At 39.4% G+C, this 25451-nt stretch overlaps 1 protein-coding gene across 1 annotated transcript; it reads right to left on the reverse strand.

Annotated features, from left to right (window-relative positions):
- Positions 1-1655, reverse strand: LOC113349587. The gene is made up of 2 exons (XM_026593559.1): positions 1241-1655; positions 1-1144 (listed from the first exon to the last, which is right to left on the reverse strand). The coding sequence occupies exons 1-2, from the start codon at positions 1585-1587 to the stop codon at positions 490-492; spliced, it is 1002 nt and encodes a 333-aa protein (XP_026449344.1). The 5' UTR covers positions 1588-1655; the 3' UTR covers positions 1-489.
- Positions 1656-25451: the final 23796 nt, after the last annotated feature.

Raw genomic sequence — 25451 nt, forward strand, 5'->3', positions numbered from 1 at the left:
TCTTCTATCCTAGCACAGAGGCTAGTCAACCAGCTTTAAGTTTAAAATGGCTATTACACTTCACATTCACTTGCTGCACTTGAACATGGGAAGTGTAGCAATCAATTTAAAAATTAAAATAGAATCGATATATAATCAGTTTTTACAGAACAAATGAGTACTTCTTTCACAAAGCAAATGACACTTCAAAAAAATCATTCCAACCTTCTATACCCAAGTGGCAAAACCGTCCAAATTCCTGATAATACACAGAAGGTTTTCGATTCTTCCAAATTCACAACACATTGGCAGAGTGATCTTCAAAATTGTCCCTCTCTTCCTCATAAAGAAAATAAACATCACTCGTGGAACAGTTCACCCTTGTAGATCTTGCAAGAACACAGGCCGAGCCGCAACACAACAAGCACATTGAAGTTACTTGAGTTTCTTCCCATGTTTTTCCGAGTTACAACTCCAATTATATTCACAAATGACAAATTACCTACAATCCTACAGCATAGATCTTCTAAACTCGAACCATATCTCATAATGATTAAACAACAAACTATCATGAGTATGTTTTCCAACATATTCAAGACCTAAACGCGACAACCGTTTAGTACATTCATCACTACCTAATCTCGAACAAAACTTAATGTTATGTGAAACAAAAATCCTTCCATCAGATGGTTTCAATTTACCACTTAATCTCTCTAATCCAATCCACACAAGATTATCCGGCATATGTAAGAAAACAGCACTAGCATAAATTAAGTCGTAAACAACATCCGATCCAAATCTAGTAAAATCCATATCTTCCCCTTTCAAAATTAAGGGCCGTTTGTGTAATAAACCTTGGGATGGTAGTTCATACCTAAATGCAGCTATCAATGACAATTCATCTCTTTCTAAACAATGAAAATGTTGGGAATCTAAGTACCTAATAAAATGTAAACCAACACGAAGAGTACCACACCCAATTTCAAGAACTCGAGAACCCGGAATTAACTTACTCGATTCAGCTAGAAATTCAAATACATCTCTACCACCTGCCCACGGTTCTCCATAATTACTATGGTGTTCCTCTACTAGTAACTCACCAGGACATGATAAAACAGTGTGATTCTCAGATTCCTCACCTTCATAATGTGAAATTCCTTTAAACCTACGAGGAAAACACACACACACAAAAACAAGAGTGTTAGAATCAAGGGTATGTTTGGCCATTTTATTTAAAAAAAAACCTAGATCTTGCACTTACTGGATGAGATCTTGGAGTTGTTGAGCACGAGTACGAGGATTAATCCCTTTACGAAGCTTATTACGTGTTTCCATGTAATCCTGTAATTGGTTCTTTTGGATTTGATTTTTCCACCAGTCGATGTCTTCTTGAGTAGGAGAGATTTGATTGGTTGATGATCTCTGGTAGTTATTGGTACTGGTAGGGGCGGTGGTGATTGTTTTTATGGTAGAAGTGGGACAATTGCAGGGGGTGGTGGAGCAAGATGAGAGGAAAGGAATGAGGAAGAAGATGAAAATGGCGGAGGCAGCTACTGAAGCTACCAAGACTGGTACTGAAATCATTACACCCTTTGGTGGTGGTGCCATTTTTTTTCTTTACCTTTTGAGAGAGAGACGATTATTGCCGACTCGATCTTGTTATGGAGGTTTTGCCCAAGGAAAATTAAGGGCATTTTTATCATTTTGACATGGGATTAGTTGTCGTTCGGTATATCTTCCAACCAAACCCGAATCGGTTGATTCGGTTCCGGCTCTAGGACCTAATATGAAACCCAACTGTAAAAAAATATTGACAGCAAAAGGACATAGTTATGTAAAAAGAGCCAATGGTAGGGGAACATCACCATCTAGAAAGAAAAACTTTTTTTTTTGAGGGTCGACGGTGTTGATGGTGGATTTTCAACAAAGGTCAAAACCGTAAAATCATGATACTGCATGTTTCTGACACGGCTTCAGAAATCCATGTGACGATTCGTGTTTTACGAAGTATGATGCATATGCCGCTTGAAAGGCCTCTCCGGAGCGTTCGACACCGGGCATGTCATCATAGCCTCTATGTAGAATAATGTAATTGGGCGGTTCTCCGTAAGATTGAGAGCTTAACGCCTTCAGGATGTCGGTGACACTCACTGTTCCCTGACTACATAGAGGAATTCGCCTCTACATAGAAGAACGATTGGGCGGTTCTCCGTAAGATTGAGAGCAACAACGCCTTCAGGAGGCCGGTGACACTCACTGTTCCCTGACTATGTAGAGTGTCCGTGTATAGACTCAGGCGGTCCTCCATACATGAAATGTTGAGAGGGCAAAACGTCTTCGGGACATTGGCAACACTCGTTGATTCACTGACTATACGCAAGAGATTAAATTCTATGTCATATTCACCACTGAGTTCCTAGAAGATAATCTATCTTATCTCATTACTCTTATTTCATGATCGAAATGGTGATAGATAAATGTATTACTCCGATTTCATGATCGAATCCGCGGCTGATCTCATGAAATGGTAATAGATATTACTCCGATTTCATGGTCGAACCCACGGCTGGTCTCATAAAATGGTAATATCACCACTTATTTTATTACTCCGATTTCATGGTCGAATCCACGATCTCATTGAATGGTAATACCTATTTTATTATTCTGAATTCATGGTCGAATCCACGGCTGATCCTATGGATTGATAATAAAAAACTACTCACTTTTATTACTCAGTTTCATGAATCATTCTCCACTGAATTTCACAAATTAGTGATAAATACTCAACAATCGGGCATCTGGACCACCACTGAGTAAGCCCCATAAAATGGTGCAAGTGTACTCGACAATGATGCATGACTGAGCACCCGGATGCACAAACGAGTATTCAAAAATATGGAAAACGAGGAATCCTACACAAAACAGGAGAGATAAACAAATAATAATAATAAAATAATGGAAAGGCGCCCATGGGCCGAGCACACCGGCCGTCCGGCCGTGCCCTAGCCATGGCCGGTCCCATGCCTCTCCCATTATTTTTCTTATTTTATCATATTCATGAACTCATGAAAACTCCCTCATCCCAGCAACTTTCCTTGTTTGAGCAAAACTCACGGTTTCTCCATATTTTGATGAACACATGGAAAATAATATAAAATTAGGGAAAGGTGTGCGGGACCGGGCAACATAGCCGGCTGGCCATGCCCAAGCCGTGGCCGGTCCCACACCTTGCAAACCTTAACTTTTCATAATTATTATTTCCCTTAACTCATGAAACTCCCTTGTTTCAACAAAAACTCATGGATTCTCCATAACTTCAAAGATTCTCCATAATTTCAAGGATCCATGAAGAATAATATTATAAAATAGGGAAAGGTGTGAGGGACCGGGCAACCTAGCCGGCCGGCCATGCCCAAGCCGTGGCCGGTCCCACACCTTGCAAACCCTAACTTTTCATAATTATTCTTTCCTCAATTCATGAAACTCCTGGGTTTGAGCAAAATTCATGATTTCTTCATATTTTCTCATATATTGCTCAAATCATGAAATCCAAAAGCCAACATGGTTACACGACTGGCTAGCCTCTCACGACAATTTTTAATATTAAAACACTTTTATTTTAATATTTTCAAAATATTGATGAATTGAGCATACATGCTCATTCCAACAAAAATCAAGAATTTCAGTCAAGATGAAACTCTTCTGAAAATTCACAATGTTGCTCGAACGCACATCAGAAAATACTGAAACTCTCAGTACGGAGACACTGACACCACGACAACATGTGCATGCCTTCATAACCGACCAGAGTCATCCCTAGGGCTTGCACAAAGCCGGTCCCATACGTTTTCATAATTCTGACCTAATTTGCTCAATTGCTCATATTAGGCCCAAACTCTCTCCAACCAACCTGTGGATTGCTCAAACGGCCAACAACTGGTCACGTGCCCACAAAGAGCCGGTCCCATGCTCTCTTGGTCGGTCCCCATCTTTCATACCTAGGTTTTATCACCTAATACTGAACCCAACAATATTTCAGTAAATGATTAAACCGACATTTAATCATCATTCTTTCACCAACTATCAAACTGAGAACCTGTGCGTGCTCACTCGAGCACCGGGCACCACATGGACGCCCATCATCCCATGTGTTCGGTCCCTCTATCACTCATAACCTATTTTCAGCTATTCATCAACCATGATCTGAAATCAGGGTTTCAAATAAATGTTCTACAAATCATCATTTTGAGCAAGATTCAAGAACTAATGGATTTGTATTAATTCAGCAACTAACATATGAATTAATCATATAATATTTGGTATTCTACCAATATTGTAATATTTTATTGGGTCACGCCACCAATAAATATTTCGTCGAATCGAGCAATACTTGCTCAGTTGCTAAAATAATGTTCAGTTTTCAATATTTAATAATTTATCAGTAATTTGTCTAATTGAGCAATACTTGCTCAGTTGCACGTCAAAATTATCAATTTGTCGAATTGAGCAATACTTCCTCAGTTTCTTATCAAATTCCTAATATTCAGCAATTCGACGAATTGAGAAATACTTGCTTAGTCGGGTCAGTAATTCATCACTGAACTTATAATATTGACACCATTTCAGAGAACTACATGTTCGATCCTTGAATCGCTGAGCATTTATCACTTATGATCGATTCAACAAAACCTAGACTCACTGTCTAATCAGTCAACAACTGACTAACTAAATACACGTCTGCCACTCAGACTCCACGATTCGTGAGACATCAATCACGTCACAAATGGGGGATATGACTCATGGTTTTGGTATGGCGGTCTACGACACGTGGATTCATCCACGACGAGAAATGTGCGTAAGTCATGCAAACGGTTGAAGGAGTTAGCAAAGTAGTGGGTGCACGATCAGTCAAGTCTCCACACAGCATGGAACTGAATTTACCACGATCTTCCACTTTCCCACTCTTTCACTCAAGAAACCGTCACACTTACAGGGATCAATGTGTTCACTACTTTGACAATATAAATAAGTCTCTGAATCCATGATTGAGAACAACAGACAACGAATGATCATCAGCTATCAGCAATTGTCTACACAGAATTTCTCGAGTAACTACTCTCAAGAATTCATCAATCCATCAGAACTTATTCGAACTTACCAGTTCATCAATATTACAGAAACCTTCAACGCACTCACAATCCTTGATCATCATTGATCCCACACAATTTTCAGCTTCCCTCCTACAGATCAACCCATTTCCCTCTTTGCGACCGAATTGACTCTGGAACAACCATTGTCTTGGTTTAAGCCGGAGTTATACAAATTGATTTCCCGAATCTAAGCACCCCCTTTGAAGCGGTGCATCTGTGTGAGGATTAACATTTTGCTCGGTTGAGGAGTCTCGACTCACGCTCGGCTCTTCGCTTCCCTAAAAACCAGCAAATTGTTTTTCCCCATCCACAGATTGGCGACCACAGTGGGAGATCATTCTATCGGTTGCAATCTCAATTCTCACAAAGATGGTCGATCTTAGGTCTGTTTCAGTTACCAATCCGGGTTCAACACCCGACTCTAACATCGCAAGTTCTAGTGGTACTGCCACCGCAAGTACTAATGCTCTCAACGTTGCAGGCTCCAGTAGTACCGCTAATACCATTCCTCAGGACAGCAATGTCACGCCACATGTTACTACCACTCTTACGAGTGTTGGTGCTCCAGTGATCACTCTTGTCAATGCTGCAAGCAATGCTACTAGCACTATCAACAATTCACCTCCTAGCAAATCTCCTGAAGAAACCAGAGGAAAGCTTATCTCATGAAGGTGCAAGAGACTCTCGCCAAAAACCAGATTGACATGGCTGCAACACAAAAAGAGATGTGCAATCATCTCAAAACTCTCACTGATAAGATGTCAGAGAAAACTCAGGAGAAGAGAAAATCCGAAGAAACATCTTCGACTGCTGGTCCTGAAGCCACTCCGATCCATGTAATAGACGATGATGAAGTCCACAAGGCTGCAGACAATCCACCAATGAAGGAACCTGCAGGATTCATCACCCATGAAGTCCTGGAATGCTTTATGGAGGATCGATGAAAAGACAAGACACCGATTCGTCGTCATCAACTTCCATATCTTGCTGCTACACAAAGAATTCCTCTCCCGAAGGGATACACTTACCCAACGTCCACACTACAACGGAACAAGGAACGCTCGAGAACAGTTTGTCGATTCATGGAGGTATGAGGAGAGAATGAACACAACGGAATGATCCCAATCTACAGAGCCTTGCCGGAGAATCTGCGATTCCAGACTTTTTCAGAACTTCGTGAAGCAGGCAAGCGATCAGCAACTACCGCGCATGCTTTACTGGAAAGAGAAAGACCTAGACTGAGAACCTCGTGATACTCAACGTCTCTTCAACAGACAATACAACCTCCAACCTTCCATGAACATTTTTGCTGAAGGAAGCAGAAGGAAAGCCGAAGCACCACAACAAAAGCATACTTCTCCAATCTCTCGGGATCCTTCGGAAGCGCAAAGAAAGGATAACCAATCCTGAAATGCACAAACCTCAACCATGCATCAACAAACAAGGAGATGCACGATTGGGGACTGCTTACCAGTCCATCTCAGAGGAAACGAATTCGAAAGAATGTTGATCGATGCTGACATCGTCATCAACATAGTTCCACTGAAAACCCTAAGAGCCGCTGGCATCACTCGACAAGAAGCTACTTTTCATCCCATCATTAGAGAACTTGGAGAAATTTCGAACTTTGACGAGGTTGAAGAAAGAACCTGCAAAAGATGCATAGACATTCATCAAGAGGTTCCGCACTCAGGCAAGTCTCGTTCCTTCCATGTCTATGTCGTTTATTTCCTCACATGTTATCCTAGCATGGGGACTCAATTCTGTTACCAACTCTGCAATACGTCATGAATGGTAGATTCACCACATTAGTATTTCACCAAGTGGTTGAATCTGACACCGCTTCGAATCGAGCATCTCACCGAGACATTCACTACTGAGAGAGATGAAGAAAGCATGGAAAAGAACGCTTTGGGAATTTTTCCATAGACTTGTAGGAATGTCCACGAGTATCAGAAATCTCTGATGTCTGCACAAGTGTTGAATCCCGCTATCGCAGCAGAATGTCGAATCAATAGAAGATACACGGGTCGAGACGATCAAGCCTAAGACATTCGACACCTCAGCGCTCAAGCATATAAGAAGCCTTCACTATCCCATGATAATACTTCTGAAGTAGATGCAACATCGTTCATCAATGAATGCTACAAACTCCTTCAACTATGCTAAGTGAATGAGGGATGCACTGGGGACTTGATTTTATTGGAAATATCAATTCAATATATTTCAATAAATATTATCCACATAACAAGTCATTGCAACCTGATATGATTCCATGAAACGTCATCAAACGAAACCTCTATATATCACAAGCCCCTACACGACTGAGGAACTTCATTTCTTCACCAATCACATACAGAATGAAGACTGCCGTTGTTATCTGCCACGACAACATCGATTCCCTGACGAAGCCACTTATGGAGGAGCAAAGACTATCCTTTTCGGTTTCTGAAGCAACTCCAAACCATAGTATCGGCATCGACAAGGATATGTGGAGGAACCCCATTCATGGTCTCAGCATCAACAAGAATTTATGGAGAAAATTCGATTGTGATCTCAAGCATAGTCTCAGACGCAACATCCGGCTTCATCAACTATTCATTCTCTGAAGCGTTATTCTATGGATCGTACTTCTTCAAGCCCTAATGATTCATATCAAGATGTGTAAACATGAAAACATGCTAACATGAGCGTCTTCCCAAAGCTTGCCTGGCAGATGGGCATAAACCAAAATCTTCTACAAGATGTTCTCATCGCCTCTACAAGTGAATTACGACATGATCCGGTCATGGGTTTACAAAAACGTACTAATGGGTGAGGAATGGGACAATACTTCCTCAACTAAATATGTTCTTCTATATCTCTTCTATAACATACCAAAAGGGCGCATCAATTGGGCATACGAGCTGAAATATATGGCCTTTACCGTCAGGTCTACGACATCTGAAAAATTTGTACGGGATTACAAATTACAAATGTGCACGCTTCGTTGGCTGACCTCTGCAACTAAAAATTGAGTGATTCTTTTCTCATGTGATAACTCAGTCTCTTAGCTTCAAAAATTGGGGTCAAGCATCGAATTCTGACGTCGTATGAGGTTCCTACAACTTCCAGAGCATGCAACATGCAAGCAGCAATTCTTAGACGGGATTCATAACCTCCACAGTTGATCGATGTCCACCAGGTCCTTCCGCTAAATCCTTCATCAAAGTACCTCCAACTTCGACCACCTAGGTCTTTACATCAATTTTTCTACATGGGTCCTCTATCTAGGTCTCACCAGAAGATGGGAAAACGAAAGGGAGAGACTTAACAAAATATTGGGGACTGACGGTCCACTGGTCAAGACGATCGATTTCACAATCCAAAACCAATCAAGAAATCAAAACCAAAATAAAACCTCGCATCTCTCAGAAGTCCAAGGTTCAAGATATCATGAAAAGAAAACTAAAGAAAGTCAGCAAAATAAGATTCTGCTTTTATGCATCCTCCAAGACTTTCAAAGCAACTTTCTCCGCCCCCCAGCTTCTTGGTCAGCTCAGCAACTTCATCCATCTTCTTCAACACGACATCACTGGTGGTGAAAGGAGTGTCACCTTCCACTGCTTTCCTGATAGCATCAATCTTTTGACGAAGCCACTTCAAATTGAAGCCAAGTTCTTCAGCTTTCTTCAAGTTGTACTCCCAATCAAAGAGTACATCCCGGGTGACAGTATTTGTAGATGTGATGCGAATATCATTTATAACACGCAAGATGGCTTCTACTTGCCTCGTCAAGAAATAGCTATGCTTCGGATCCTTGGTAACGACGATGTGCCCATACATCTTCCACGGTTTCTTGTACATAGCAGCATATCCAATGGGAACGCGAAATCCACCAACAAACCTGTGATATGGGAGTATCTCACCAAATGGAGGAGTAAAAGCAGTCCCTGCGTTGGGATACTCATGCACTATTATCCGGTTCTCAGTCGCTGGAGCAGCGTCAGCAATCATAGGAACAACTTTGGTTGGAGCAGCTTCTTCCATTCTCGGTTCGGGTTCCACCATCTCATGCACAATTGGAGTTTCAGTCACCTCCACGGCATAAAAAAACAAGCGTTACATGACCTTGAGGTACAGGTATGGAGGTCTCATTATCAACGGCTCCATGGTTGCTCAAGTCATCATTGTTGGATCCATTATTCCCAACTTCAGCATTTGGCACCTAATGTGAAGATTACATGGGATTAGAATGATTCAAGCGTGGAAACCCAACACAACCATAAAATCAAGCATGTAAGTGAATTAACATCATCTAAGTTCTTTACTATGAATATAAAACATGAGCAAATAGTGTAGAAGCCATGAAACACGTTTTTCAAACAAGCTCATCTGAAGAGAGTCTACACTTCCCTATATTAAATGACGAACTGGGAGCAATTGGTAAAGAATTTAAGGTTGGGTAATATACCATTCTCTTCGTATGGATGTTGTCTACAACATATTAAAATTTCATAACAATCGGATGAACGAGCTAACAGCTGTGGCCAAAACATCGGACAACATGCAATCTGGAAAAGTTCTGAAGGTCTCTTGGAAGTTCACTATTTATCCTTTTTCAGGCCCTAAAAATGCTCAAAATTCAAAAATCTTCTTTGCGTATTCTTGGAAATTTTCTGGGCTTGAATATACATATGCATATCGTGAAAATCCGACTTAGGACGAGGATTATACAGCGTTTCTAGTAAAATCTGAAGTCTGAAATTTTCTGGTGACGTATTTCGGCAAGGTTATCCATAAATTTACATGGATTCTCATTCATTCATTCACAAATCAACAATTTCATACTTTTATGAAGAAATTACAGGAGATATACTTACTAAGGGAGTCTCTAAATCATTTGAAGGCTCGACAATGCCGGAATCTCCGTTGACAACGCCGCTATCTCCATTCGGTTCGGGATTTCGGGAATTATCCATATTCCCATGTCCCAAAGAAGAGTGCGCTTCATCAACATGCTGTTTATCTACAATGGTTTCTTCCTGGATTCATCAACAACAATTATAATTATTTCATGCAAGGAGATGCCACGATCGCCTGCACGAAAGAGATACTTACATCGACTTCTTCATCGGTGCTGGATTCCTGAATTGTTTGCCCGGGAACAAGTTGAAGACCGTCAATCTATGAAGCAAATTTTTGAAAAGAAATAACAAACCTTGGTCTCGTGATCCTAATTGCACGGGCAGGGAAAAGTCATGACACAGGGAGCGCTAACGATTCACCAAAGAAACGACTGGGGACTGCACGTCATTTGCTAACATCCTGTAGTCCTTACTTCTGAGTTCTCCGCTCCCGTAGACTTTCTTCCATTTCCGAGGATTCCACGTTGATCCGGGATCTCACTATACGATCATCCTGTAGTAAAGCTAATGTAATAATCAGGAGTACAACTCAGTATGAAGGATCTCTCACCATCACTCAGAGGTCCCACAAATACCATTTCTTGAAATTGCATCTGTAGAGATGTCATCTCTGGAAACACCATCTTTGGAAGTATCATCATGGGAGTCATTCATTCTTGCAAAGTGGCTATTTCAGCACATCGTTCATACAAAGCGCAAGATTCGACAAAACAATGAATCATTGAATAAAGGTGCTCACAACAACGTCTACAAAAATGGTAACCATCCAACTCTTACCTATTTACAATTTCACTAGCTGTAGTAATTACAATCTCGAGAATTTGTTCGCTCCTTCAAACCTGCAAAGACGAACAAAATTCGTTATTCAAAACCATAACGTGATTTTCATAAAACTGTGAACAATTCACGAAACTTTCACATTATTTTCACCGTGTGAGTGACTCCCACCGAGTGAACACCCATTGGTTTTGTGCATACACTATCAGATCATAAAATCCATACAAATAGTATTTTATCAAAAATTGTTTACTTCTAGCAATTGCTGAAAATCAAAAACTTAATTTCACATAAATTTTTCATTGTGTGAACATTCACTGGTTTTTCAAAAATTGGACAAACATCCATTCTACAATTGTGAAAACTCACATACATATATTATTTCACCGTAAATAATTGTCTACTTTCAACAGTTGTTCAAAATCAAAGCATTGATTTTACAAATTATACATTTTAACGTGAAACTCACGTATCATTGAAAATATATGTATATATTCTTGCTCTCTCTTTGAAACGAGAGTTTATTCCTTTTTGTGAAATCTCACATATTTAAAAAATAAAATTGTGGCTTTCATGAAAACGCATAGACAAATTTTTTATCACTATATTTTGTTTATTTCTTAATTAACAAACGAACGAACGTCTGTTCCTAAAACAAGGATTTCCTTTTTTGGGCCCGGACCCGTAAATCCTAAACCGACCAAAACTAGACCTTCGGTCGCTCAAATCAGCAGTACCTCATCTCTCCGTGCTCGCGGGATGACGCTCTATCACATTACCAGGGTCTCCACCCGAACATTTGCTCGCATATGGCGTCATTGGAGTAAATTTAAGATTCTGAGAATTCCTTTGTAGACTAAGTTCAACCACTGATCTCTCGTCGACTGAAAATCACCATCTAGTGCTTACTGCAGAACATGATTGTCCCTCACTAAGTAGGAGACTTAATGTTGATGGTGGATTTTTAACAAAGGTCAAAAACGTAAAATCATGATACTACATGTTTCTGACACGGCTTCAGGAATCCATGTGACGATTCGTGTTTTACGAAGTATGATGCATATGTCGCTCGAAAGGCCTCTCCGGAGCGTTCGACACCGGGCATGCCATCATAGCCTCTATGTAGAATAACGTAATTGGGCGGTTCTCCGTAAGATTGAGATCTTAACGCCTTCAGGATGTCGGTGACACTCACTGTTCCCTGACTACATAGAGGAATTCGTCTCTACATAGAAGAACGATTGAGCGGTTCTCCGTAAGATTGAGAGCAATAACGCCTTCAGGAGGCCGGTGCCACTGTTCCCTGACTATGTAGAGTGTCCGTGTATAGACTCAGGCGGTCCTCCATACATGAAATGTTGAGAGGGCAAAACGTCTTCGAGACATTGGCAACACTCGCTGATTCACTGACTATGCGCAAGAGATTAAATTATATGTCATATTCACCACCGAATTCCTACAAGATAATCTATCTTATCTCATTACTCTTATTTCATGATCGCAATGGTAATAGATAAATGTATTACTCCGATTTCATGATCGAATCCGCGGCTGATCTCATGAAATGGTAATAGATATTACTCCGATTTCATGGTCTAACCCATGACTAGTCTCATGAAATGGTAATATCACCACTTATTTTATTACTCCGATTTCATGGTCGAATCCACGATCCCATGGAATGGTAATACCTATTTTATTATTCCGAATTCATGGTCGAATCCACGGCTGATCCTATGGATTGATAATAAAAAACTACTCACTTTTATTACTCAGTTTCATGAATTATTCTCCAGTGAATTTCATAAATTAGTGATAAATACTCAACAATCGGGCATCTGGACCACCACTGAGTAAGCCCCGTAAAATGGTGCAAGTGTACTCGACAATGATGCATGACTGAGCACCCAGATGCACAAACGAGTATTCAAAAATATGGAAAACAAGGAATCCTACACAAAACAGGAGAGATAAATAAATAATAATAATAAAATAATGGAGAGGCGCCCATGGGCCGAGCACACCGGCCGGCCGGCCTTACCCTAGCCGTGGCCGGTCCCATGCCTCTCCCATTATTTTTCTTATTTTATAATTTTCATGAACTCATGAAAACTCCCTCATCCCAGCAACTTTCCTTGTTTGAGAAAAACTCACGGTCTCTCCATATTTTGATGAACTCATGGAAAATAATATAAAATTAGGGAAAGGTGTGCGGGACTGGGCAACATAGCCGGACGGCCATGCCCAAGCCGTGGCCGGTCCCACACCTTGCAAACCCTAACTTTTCATACTTATTATTTCCCTCAACTCATGAAACTCCCTTGTTTCAACAAAAACTCATGGATTCTCCATAACTTCAAGGATTCATGAAGAATAATATTATAAAATAGGGAAAGGTGTGCGGAACCGGGCAACCTAGCCGGCCTGCCATGCCCAAGCCGTGGTCGATCCCACACCTTGCAAACCCTAACTTTTCATAATTATTATTTTCCTCAATTCATGAAACTTCTGGGTTTGATAAAAATTCATGATTTCTTCATATTTTCTCATATATTGCTCAAATCACGAAAACCAAAAGCCAACATGGTCATACGACTGGCTAGCCTCTCACGATAATTTTTAATATTAAAATACTTTTATTTTAATATTTTCAAAATATTGATGAATTGAGCATACATGCTCATTCCAACAAAAATCAAGAATTTCAGTCAAGATGAAACTCTTCTGAAAATTCACAATGTTGCTCGAACGCACATCAGAAAATACTGAAACTCTCAGTACGGATACACAGACACCACAGAAACACGTGAATGCCTTCATGACCGGCCAGAGTCATCCCTAGAGATTGCACAAAGCCGGTCCCACACGTTTTCATAATTCTGACCTAATTTGCTCAATTGCTCATATTAGGCCCAAACTCTCTCCAACCAACATGGGGATTGCTCAAACGTCCAACAATTGGTCACATGCCCACCAAGAGCCGGTCCCATGCTCTCTTGGTCGGTCCCCATCTTTCATACCTAGGTTTTATCACCTAATGCTGAACCCAACAATATTTTGGTAAATGATTAAACCGACATTTAATCATCATCCTTTCACCAACTATCAAACTGAGAACCCGTGGGTGCTCACTCGAGCACCGGGCACCACATGGACGCCCATCATCCCATGTGTTCGGTCCCTCTATCACTCATAACCTATTTTTAGCGATTCATCAACTATGATCTGAAATTAGGGTTTCAAATAAATGTTCTACGAATCATCATTATGAGCAAGATTCAAGAACTAATGGATTTGTATTAATTCAGCAACTAACATATGAATTAATCATATAATATACGGTATTTTACCAATATTTTAATATTCTATTGGGTCACACCACCAATAATTATTTCTTCGAATCGAGCAATACTTGCTCAGTTGCTAAAATATTGTTCAGTTTTCAATATTTAATAATTTATCAGTAATTTTTCGAATTGAGCAATACTTGCTCAGCTGCACGTCAAAATTATCAACATTCAGTATTTTGTCGAATTGAGCAATACTTGCTCAGTTGCACGTCAAAATTATCAATTTGTCGAATTGAGCAATACTTGCTCAGTTGCTTATCAAATTCCCAATATTCAGCAATTCGTCGAATTGAGCAATACTTGCTTAGTCGGGTCAGTAATTCATCACTGAACTTACAATATTGACACCATTTCAGAGAACTACATGTTCGATCCTTGAATCGCTGAGCATTTATCACTTATGCTCGATTCAACAAAACCTAGACTCACTGTCTAACCAGTCAACAACTGACTAACTAAATACACGTCTGCCACTCAGACTCCACGATTCTGGAGACATCAATCACGTCACAAATGGGGGATATGACTCAGGGTTTTGGTCTGGCGGTCTACGGCACGTGGATTCATCCACGATGAGAAATGTGCGTAAGTCGTGCAAACGGTTGAAAGAGTTTGAAAAGTAGTGGGTGCACGATCAGTCAAGTCTCCACACGACATGGAACTGACTTTACCACGATCTCCCACTTTCCCACTCTTTCACTCAAGAAACCGTCACACTTACAGGGATCAATGTGTTCACTACTTTGACAATATAAATAAGTCTTTGAATCCATGATTGAGAACAACAGACAACGAATGATCATCATCTACCAGCAATTGTCTATACAGAATTTCTCGAGTAACTACTCTCAAGAATTCATCAATCCATCAGAACTTATTCGAACTTACCAGTTCATCAATATTGCAGAAACCTTCAACACACTCACAATCCTTGATCATCATTGATCCCACACAATTCTCAGCTTCCCTCCTACAAATCAAACTATTTCCCTCTTTGCGACCGAATTGACTCTGGAACGGCCATTGTCTTGGTTTAGGCCAGAGTTATACAGATTGGTTTCCTGAATCTAAGCACCCCCTTTGCACCGGTGCATCTGTGTGAGGATTAACATTTTGCTCGGTTGAAGAGTCTCGACTCACGCTCGGCTCTTCGCTTCCCTAAAAACCAGCAAATCGTTTTTCTCCATCCACAGACGGGCATTGACTATATTCAAGATTTAAGAAAAGAGTTTGCATATCAGCATAATTTTTGTTCACTGGATTGAAGATCAAACTTCATGTCATCTCCGTTTTTTCCCCTTGAATCTTTCAAATTTTCTAGTGATTTGCGAAACACAAAGATGTGGGTTTATCTGCCCAGGTCTGAATTATGTTTTGGAATTTCTGATACTCTATTTTTTTAATCCCCCACTACCTCTGCCATCACCTCCGCTTACAGCCAATGGAATCACCTCCACCGCCACGCTTATCCAATCCTTCGAAGCTATCGCCTGAGCAGCTGAAACGTTCGGGTTTCCTTCACTCTATCTCAAACAAAAGCAAGCATGAAAAGCAGTGTAAAGAACATTCTCCAACGATCTCAGAAACTTCATCCACTGCAGCACTTAAAGCTGTTGAAACAAATAATAAAGAACTCGACCAAGACTCCTCTTCTTATTCATTTGCTTCAGCCAAATCCTCTTCGTGTTCTGACTCTTCTTATTTAAAGAAATCCATAGAAGAGGAACCTTTACAAAAGCATCCTCCACAACATCATAACACCAAAAGAGAGAATCCGGAAATATTTTCTCATCAATCACCTTCATCACCTTTTCACCCAAAAGCACAAAAAATACCTTTCCATCCAAAAAAGAACGACCTAAACACCCCCACTTTTATTCTGACTGAGAGAATAAAGGACTTACTGCAACAGCACAACGAACACTGCTTGGCTATCAAAGTCCTAGGAAGAAACGTAGATTTTTCTACTCTGAAACATGCAGTCTCTAAAAGATGGAATCCAATCAGAATACATCTTATGGAAACCAGCAACATGCACCAGGTCTTCCAAGTATCCATGAAAATCAAGGAAGACAAAATCTGAATACTAGAACACTAGCCATGGATAGCAGGAAACTTCGTGGTCATGGTAGAAGGCTGTGAACTTTTTTCAAAACACCGAGAAAAATGCTTCAAGTTTGCACCCTTCTGGATACAACTTCTCAACCTCCCTCACTATCTAGCTGATGAAAAAACAATACATGAACTCATCGAAAGATCAGAGACAGGGACGGTACTACAAATCGACCTCAGAATATTACCAGCTAGATCTTATGTCATGATGGACCTGGAGAAGCCTTTTAGGCCGGGTGTTCTGTTAAACATCGCAAATGGAGTCTGGGTACAATTTTCTTATGAAAATATACCCTTACTATGTTTTTTGTGTGGTTTCTCAGGGCATACTTTCAAAGAGTGCACTAATTTCCTTGGTGTGGAACAAGCTTTGGAAAGCTCTAAGTTCGCAAACTACCCTTATGGTAGACTCAACAACAGAATCAAAGAATCATTCACCAAAAGCCAAAGATTGGAGCACATGCAACCAGGAAAACCACAACACTTTGACATCGGTGCATCTTCTTCAAAAAAAAAATCTCATGGACAAAATTCTACAACATCAGGCTCAAGAAAACCGAGCTTCATCTTCGACCTCAATCGGAAAAACACCGATCATCAGTCAGGCAACTGCTAGGTTAATGAGTCAAGAGTTAACTCGGTACCGATCCATCTTTCGGAGGAGATGATCTGGCAAGGACTGACTTGGAACGCGGTAAAAAAACCAACCATCCCTGACAATGAAAATACTTCACACCAGCAATCACAGCCGCCCTTGCAGAAGAATAAAGAATGTTTCTCTGAAAAAGCTGAGAAGAAAGAGACTGTACCTGTCAGAAATACTGGGTTGAGACAACCTGGTGAAGGACCCCACTTTTCCACGCCTGCAGTGACTCAGCACGCTCCATCTCGGTTCACCACACATGTGGCGGAACACATCTGCGTTAAGCCAGCTGAGTCACCCATCCTCCAGAAAGGTAAGGAAAAGACCCATCAAGATAGTGGAGAAATTATTGGGCCTAACACCCCAATAAAAAAAACCACTGCAAGTATCAACCCAAACCCATGTCTGAAATCTAGACCGGGTGTTTCCCGAATGTTGGCCTTCTTTACACCTCAATATACAGAAACTCTAATGGGTATTTTACAGAGGAAAGATGCACAAGGAAACATACTGGTAAAAAATGTTGATGGCAAACCAGAGGTGATCGTCACTCATAACGCTAGGATGGAGGATTTGAAGCAATCACTCAAACCCATGATCATCACACCTGATGCAAAGAATGATGAAGTGAAGAAACCTCTCAACTCCTTGCATACCTACAAAAGAAGAACAGTCAGGAATCCAACAAAGTTACCACCACATCTTGATCTACCAAATACACCGGAGTTTGCAGCGCAACCACCACCTGCAAAAGTGAAGAAATTTGTGTCTCTAGGCTGAGCTTGAACAGCATCATAGGAATCGGGATCCACCACAGTTTGAGGTACCAACACCAAGGAACATAAAACAAAGATCTGCAAGAAATACCAAACAAATACACACTTCACCAGGAGCAGAAACAGTAGCAGAACCTTCAGGCTCAAAAGCACCAACAAAAGCACCACAGACTAATGCGAACCACAACAACAAACCAAGTGATCTTACAACAAAGCCTGCTTGGCACATTTCCCTGGATGAAGAGATTTATGCAGCAGCAGACCAAAACATTGAGCTAGTTGTTGGCCAAGGCCAACACTCGCAGCACAAATGAGTTACCTTGCTTGGAACTGTCAAGGTGCACAAAACACCTTTGCAGTTTCTAAACTGCGTGAGTATACACGCAGATTCAAGCCATACGTTCTTTTTATGTCAGAAACTTTGTCAAATGCTAGTTATTTGTCTGTGCTTCAAAATACTCTAGGATTTGCTTTTGTTTTTTCAGTACCTTGTAATGGACATAAAGGTGGCCTCTGCATTATGTGGACATCCCACCTCAATGTCAATGTCTTAGTAGCTAATCAAAATTTGCTTCATGTGTATATCTGTCCTTTGCTATCTCACTCACAACCTTGGTTCTTCACCGGAATTTATGCACCACCCCAACCAGCGGCAAGATGGGAATTCTGAAAGAACTTCAACAATACAATTACAACCCCAAATCTACCCTGGCTTTTGATGGATGAATTTAATGAAGTGCTGACACAGAATGAAAAGAAAGCAGGTAGACCAGTCACAACAACTTAGACCAAACACTTCAATCAGTTCATCAACACAAATGCCCTGATTGACTTAGGGTATTAGGGAGACCCTTATACTTGGTCTAACAAACAAACGGATGCAAGGTTCATCATGGACCGACTTGATATAGGAATGGCTACACAACAATGGGTCGATCTACACCCACATGCTCTAGTCATGCATCGGCCAAGACTAGGCTCTGATCATGCACCTTTGTTGTTACAGGAAAAAGCTATAACAAGGGTAACAGGTAGAAATTTTCGTATTGAACACTTGTGGTTCCTGCATCCCCAAATGAAAGACATTGTTATAGCTGCTTGGAAACAAAATGGAGCTGTGGAGGTAGCCCTTAATTTGCAAGTCAAAATGGAAAACACAACTAACAAACTTCAAGAATGGCACAAACAAACTTTTGGACACCTGCCAACACTGATAAAGGAAGCTGAATTACAAATTCAACTGGCACAGACAAAATGTGCTACAAAAAATGGTGTTGAATTAATGTTCTGGTTGCAACATGAGAAAGAAACTCGCAACTCACACTTGATGCTACAACACTGCCGTGACACCTATTGGAAACAACGCTCGAGAATAGACAGGCTCAAGAGTGGGGACCTGAATACTTCTTTTTTTCATACAAAGGCAACCATTCATAGAAGGATAAACCATATTCGCCAACTCCAGGATGATAATGGCACATGGGTAGACAACCAAGTTCATATAGCACACATGCTGGTTAATCACTTTGAAACCCAATACAAGGCACCACCAACTACAATTGATATGGAGCTGTTTAACTGGATGCAACCTCGAATATCAGACAACCAAGGCACTGAGCTCACTAGACTTCCTTAGATGGAAGAAATCCACAAAGCACTAATGAGCATTGGATCGTAAAAAGCACCGGGGCCAGATGGATATACAAGTAAGTTCTTCAAAGTATATTGGGATACAACTAATATACAAATTATTGAGTTAGTTCACAATTTCTTTGAGAATACAGAACTAGACAAAGCCTTTAACCACACCAATATCACTCTGATCCAAAAATCCAACAATCCCACAAAAACAAACCATTTTAGACCAATCGGTCTATGCAATGTGGTCTACAAAATCATCTCAAAGTTGCTAGTGGACAGACTACAGCCAATACTACAACACATCATCAGCCCCTATCAGAGTGCATTTTTCCCTGGACGAGCAATTCATGACAACATAACCATCGCCACTGAAATCTTTCACCGTATCAGAACCACACCACCGACTCGAAAACCTAAAATTGCACTGAAACTGGATATTCAAAAGGCATATGACAGCATTGACTGGGGCTTTATCAGACAAACACTAGTGTGTTTAAGTTTTCCAAACAAGTTCATAGAATATGTTATGATATGTATAACTTCAGTTACATGTGCAGTGAAAGTGAATGGCAGACTTCATGGGGCAATCCAACCACAACGAGGTTTGAGACAGGGAGATCCACTCTTCCCATATATCTTCATCTTGTGTGCAGAGATTTTATCATCTAATCTTGCAAAGATAGAGACTCATGGAAAACTGAAAGGGCTAAAAATATCAACAAATGCTCCGCCAATACTGCACCTGATGTATGCGGACGACCTTCTCATCGCATGCTCGGCAGACCAGGTAAACTACGACCAACTCAATGCAATCCTAAAATCCTACTCTGACTCAGCTGGCCAGAAAATAAACAACCATAAATCAAGCATCATTCACCATCCCAGAACCACAGTACAACAACAAGAGTGGCTAGCTAACACCTTCAATATTAAAACCACTCATAACCCACCAACATACTTGGGAGTGAACTTCAAACAAGGCCGAAACTCAGCGACAATCTATGCTCAACTATTACAACGACTGGAAGGGAAAGCAAAAGGCTGGATGGTCAAATGCATAAACCAAGCAGGTAGGAAAATACTGATCAGCACTTCTCTAATTCCGACTGCCAATCATATCATGTATACACAGCTACTGCCGATACATATACATCACAAAATTGATAGGATTGCACGAAATTTTTTCTGGGGCCATGAAAAGGATACAAGGAAACTCCATAGTTTTAATTGGGATAAAGCAAACATCCCAGTTGGTAAAGGTGGACTTGGTATTCGGGACTCATTGAAACAAAACTATGTTTTGCTGGGGAAACGAGTTTGGCAGTTACATGCTACACCAACAATGATGTGCAACACACTCTACACGGTAAAATATCTTCCCAACAACACAATTTTTCCTAGAATTCCGAAGCCAATAGACTCGGACAGTAATTCATGGAAAAATATATGCAAGGTAGTTGTATTTGTGCAAGACAACTACTCAATCCAAATTGGAGATGGAACAACTACTAGAATCAAAGAAAATTGGATCCCAAGACACACGAATCTTCCTAGTCTGGGAGATGCGGGCAATAATATGGTTAGTCTCTCATTGAAACACAAGATTTTAATTGGAATGTCAATCTTCTACTGCAACACTTCCCACCAAATATTGTGAAAACAATCCAGAGCATTCACATACCGAATCCATCCATACCAGATCAGCCAATATGGCAACATTCGAAATCAGGGGAATACACAGTGAAAAGTGGCTATGCCATTTTAACTAATATCCAGATTCAACACATAAACCCGTTCATGGTTGAGCACTCGAACAAAATCTGGAAAGCTGATTGCCCACCAAAAATAAAACTCTTCATATGGAAACTTGGCCACAACAGTATCCCAACTTTTGAAACACTAAGGGCAAGGAATATAACAAACAACGAGATATGCCTAGTCTGCAACAATGCAACAGAAACTGTGCAATATTGTTTGTTTGAATGCTTGAGGGCAAAGAAAACCTGGAAATTGATGAGGAAATATCTGGAAAGAGGGGTACAATAGAACCCATGCACTGGTCTTCAACTACCACCACACCCAACTCCGAACATCATCTGCAACACGGCGAGCAACCAACAACCACCGCAACATCAGAACTGCTTAAAATTTCAGGTACCAAAACACTTTGAAGATTTCTTAACACTAGCGGCTCATAAACCAGAATTCACTCTTTGTTGCTATACTCTGTGGATGATTTGCCTGGATAGAAACGAAACAATCTACAAAAGATTACGTCAAACAACTCAACAAATTTTCCAAATAGCCATGGTCTTAACACATGAGTACAACTGGGCACTAAAGAACAATCTACACACACTGGGGCATAACAGAAATAGTAGAAGAGACCAACAACGTACAATGACAAGGACAACAATATGGGTTAAATGGACACCACCAGTTCCAAACTGGATAAAGATCAACACAGACGGAGCAAGCATAGGATTGCAGGGAGGAGAACCAGGCTTGGCAGGAGCGGGATGGATATACAGGAACACACAAGGAAGAACAATCATCGCAATGGCAGCACCAATAGGATTGACAACAACATTGGTGGCAGAGACTTGGGCTATGTTACAGGCAGTTAGAATGGCTACCACTAGAGAGTGGAACCATATATGTTTCGATACAGACTCATCTGCCCTGGAGAGTCTGATAAAAAATGACGACAACAAGGCTCCATGGATCATTCAAAATATGCTTAAAGAGATTAACCAATATCTGCAACAAATACCTGAATTCACACTCAAACATATCTATAGGGAACAGAATCAGGCGGCGGATGGACTGGCGAATTTTGCGATAGACAAACAACTACACATAGGAGGCAGTACTGATACTTATATCTGGGACAACTCATGTCCAAATTTCCTAAATGTAATTGTAATGAATGACTATGGGGATCCTGTACCCCAGAGAAGTTTCCTTATAAATAAAATTCTTTTCTTTCAAAAAAATAAAAAATAAAAAAAAAATAAAAAAAATAAAGAGCCAATAGTTACGCGGATGTGTAAGACCAAACACTATGACGAAGCATTTCACTTCGTGATTAACTTAACCACATACAAATAATGCAAAACATCAGTTTTCGTTTTCTTTTCCCAGTTTTTTTTATGTTGGATAAGTTATGATAAAAATGAGATATAACATGGGAAAATGGGTTTTGGTAAATTAAAAGAGTGAAAAGAAGAAGTATTAATATATGAAAGAGTGAGAACCGAAAACGGATACTGTATTCATTAAATATTTCAGGGAAACTCAGTTTTTCGTAAAGTAACTTTTCAAAAGGAAAGCATCCCTTAGCTTAACTGTGGATCAGATTTGTTCAACTTTTAAGAGTACCAAAACGAAGAGAAGGGAAATAGACACACTAAAGCGAATCAAATGACCATAAGAGTAGGATCTCGCTACAATTAAGCTATAGCGAAACGAAATCCAATACCATAGTGCTTTGCCTAAAAGACCGCTCTCGATTACGGATTAAAAAAGTTGATAAAGGAAATCATTAAGAAACATCAAAGTTCAAAGCCCAATTGAATAACAAACATTTCACTCGAGTAAACATTTGTTTGACATTTCGAATACAATCATCATAGAACTTGTTATTTTTTACCCAAGTGTATACCAATAAATTCCGGCCTTAAGAGGAAAGACCAAAAATCTATCTTTGGACAACGGAGAAGTTCAATTAGCACACTCCTAAACTGAAATTAATCTGAGCATTAAAACAATTAGGAGGCCGAATTATTAAAAGAAAAAAATCGCTATCACATAGTAGTATTTGAAGCTCCTTCTGATCACATACGCAATTTCATGAGTTAATGAGACACCAAGTAACCCTTCCTTTCAATTTGCTAAAGAGTGAATATGACTCATAAAAGACTCAACCATACAAATTCTATCTTTACCGGCATAAGCACCGCACCTGGATATTTGTTAGGGAAATATGCAAAGTCCATATACAAGAAATCAACAATATGTCTTCTTTTACTCAGAGTCATCCCTATCAGCAAAATGTTCATTTTTTTGCTTTGCTTATTACTTGACCATAAGAAGATTGATAATTACCCAGAATTTTTGTCAAGTTGACTAAGTTCTTTTTATTTCCATTACAAAAAAGAATAGAAAATATCATCAGCAAATAATAAGTGAGATGGTTGAATACCTTCTTTGTTGACCATAGCATGGACATAACCATTCTCCACTAATTGAGTAAGTTCTATACTTAATACACCTTATTCAATCACAAATACAACTGGTAAAATAGGATCACCTTGCTACGATCACGTTCTAACATGCCTTCTACATAAGAGAATGAGAATTCTGACGGAATTAAAAGGAACTAATAACCAATTACAAGGCTCAAAAAAGAAAACAGATCTTCGTAATACCTCTTGAATGAACTCCCAACTGATTGTTTCGTAATCTTGAGTGATATCAAACTTAAGACATTATTATTGTCATCTCATTTGCTAAATTAGAAGCAAGAAGAATATTATCCTGAAAGCACATTCCTTTGATGAATGATGCCGATTAAGGAAAAACCAGATGGTGCATTAGTAATCCGGATATTGAAGTAAAGACTTTCATTATAATTTTGAAACAAAAAAATGCTTCAGCATAATAGATCTTGAGATGCTCTCTTAGCAACCTTAAGTTTAGGTAAAAGAAATAAATAATTGGAGTTGAGCCCTTATGGATATAATTGTCGTCCAAAAAAATTGAATTGCAACAACCAAACAAGACCAACAACATCCTATGTAGCTCTACAGAAGACACTAGTGAAGCTACCATGACCAGGTGTTGTATCAGCATTACGATCAAAAGTAGTTTGTTTAGTTTCTTGAACATCAAGAATGTTGTTCATCATGTCATTTTCACCTTCATAAATGATATTCGGAAATACCCTTCATAATTTTTTTATCTAACTAAACTTCATAAAATTTGAACTTATTACTTGATCTGCCAAACAAAAATTTAATGTCATCATCTAAAAATCTCAATATACAAGATTTCAACCCATGCCACATGTTTTTATTAGGCATGCATAGACTTATAATTTTTCATTAAATTATTATATATTTATTTGAGATTATGATTTTTGTATTAATTTTTTTCTTCTTATTTGGTGCATGTAAGGTGAAATTCCTATATGTTTTTTCTTGTCTCTAACTATGAATTACTGAGATTTCTTAAAAATCACTCATATAGTCAGTCTCCCAATATATGCATAAAAAAAACTCACAGAGAGTCTCTCTCTCTATATATATATGTCACGTTAAAGTATCCCCAATATCTCTACAAATTCTAATTGACTATATCCCGTGTAACTAACCACCCTAGATTGTTTTTTCCTCATGGGGTTTTCAGTTTTTGAGCCGTACAGTTTTACAGTTTCTTGGTTTTATTAACAATTTAAATCAGGCTTGGTTCGAGTTTAAGATCAAACCATGTTCAACCCTACAATATTTTCTTCTACTCTGATATACGAAGAGATACTGAGTTAGTTGAAGCTGTAATTTATGTTTTTCATTTTTCCTTGTTCACATACTTTCGTTAATAGCCTATATAATTCACCGCAGAGAATTAACATAATTTGTATAGTTAAATTCCATTTTACTCTGTTATAATTTTCATTAAAGAACCACGTAAATGACTTTGAATTAAAGTAAATTAGTTTTTATACTAAAATTTAAAGCATTGTTATCTAATATTTAAAAGCATTATTATGATAATGTATTTACATTGTATGTCATTTTAGTAATGAGTTATCAATTTTACCCCTAATTTATAAAGAAAAAAATGATTAGCGAACGAGAGTATTTTTTCCGGTTTGACCACTCTTTTTATATAACAATTAAACATATACAGTACAAACAACATAGGTTTTTGAGCCACTGACGACTGGATAACATTTTGGTAGACAAACGGATGATTCGACCATCTTAGTCTCATCCTAACAATAAACATTTGATGGTTGTGGTGTTTGCAACCTCTTTTATTACGAAACTCAATTTCTTAGCCTTTAAATAGTGGATCACCCCATAAGTCCAGATAGTAATGGAAATTTTAATTAT

This window comes from Papaver somniferum, chromosome 2 (genome assembly GCF_003573695.1).
Source record: "Papaver somniferum cultivar HN1 chromosome 2, ASM357369v1, whole genome shotgun sequence".
Taxonomy (NCBI): Eukaryota; Viridiplantae; Streptophyta; class Magnoliopsida; order Ranunculales; family Papaveraceae; genus Papaver; species Papaver somniferum.

What these genes read in the sequence shown, in the direction of transcription:
- LOC113349587 (XM_026593559.1), bottom strand. Translation starts at nt 1,587, where the DNA reads ATGGCACCACCACCAAAGGGTGTAATGATTTCAGTACCAGTCTTGGTA. An exon ending in CAACTCCAAGATCTCATCCA is followed by an intron (nt 1,145 to 1,240) that starts GTAAGTGCAAGA and finishes TTTTCCTCGTAG; the next exon opens with GTTTAAAGGAATTTCACATT.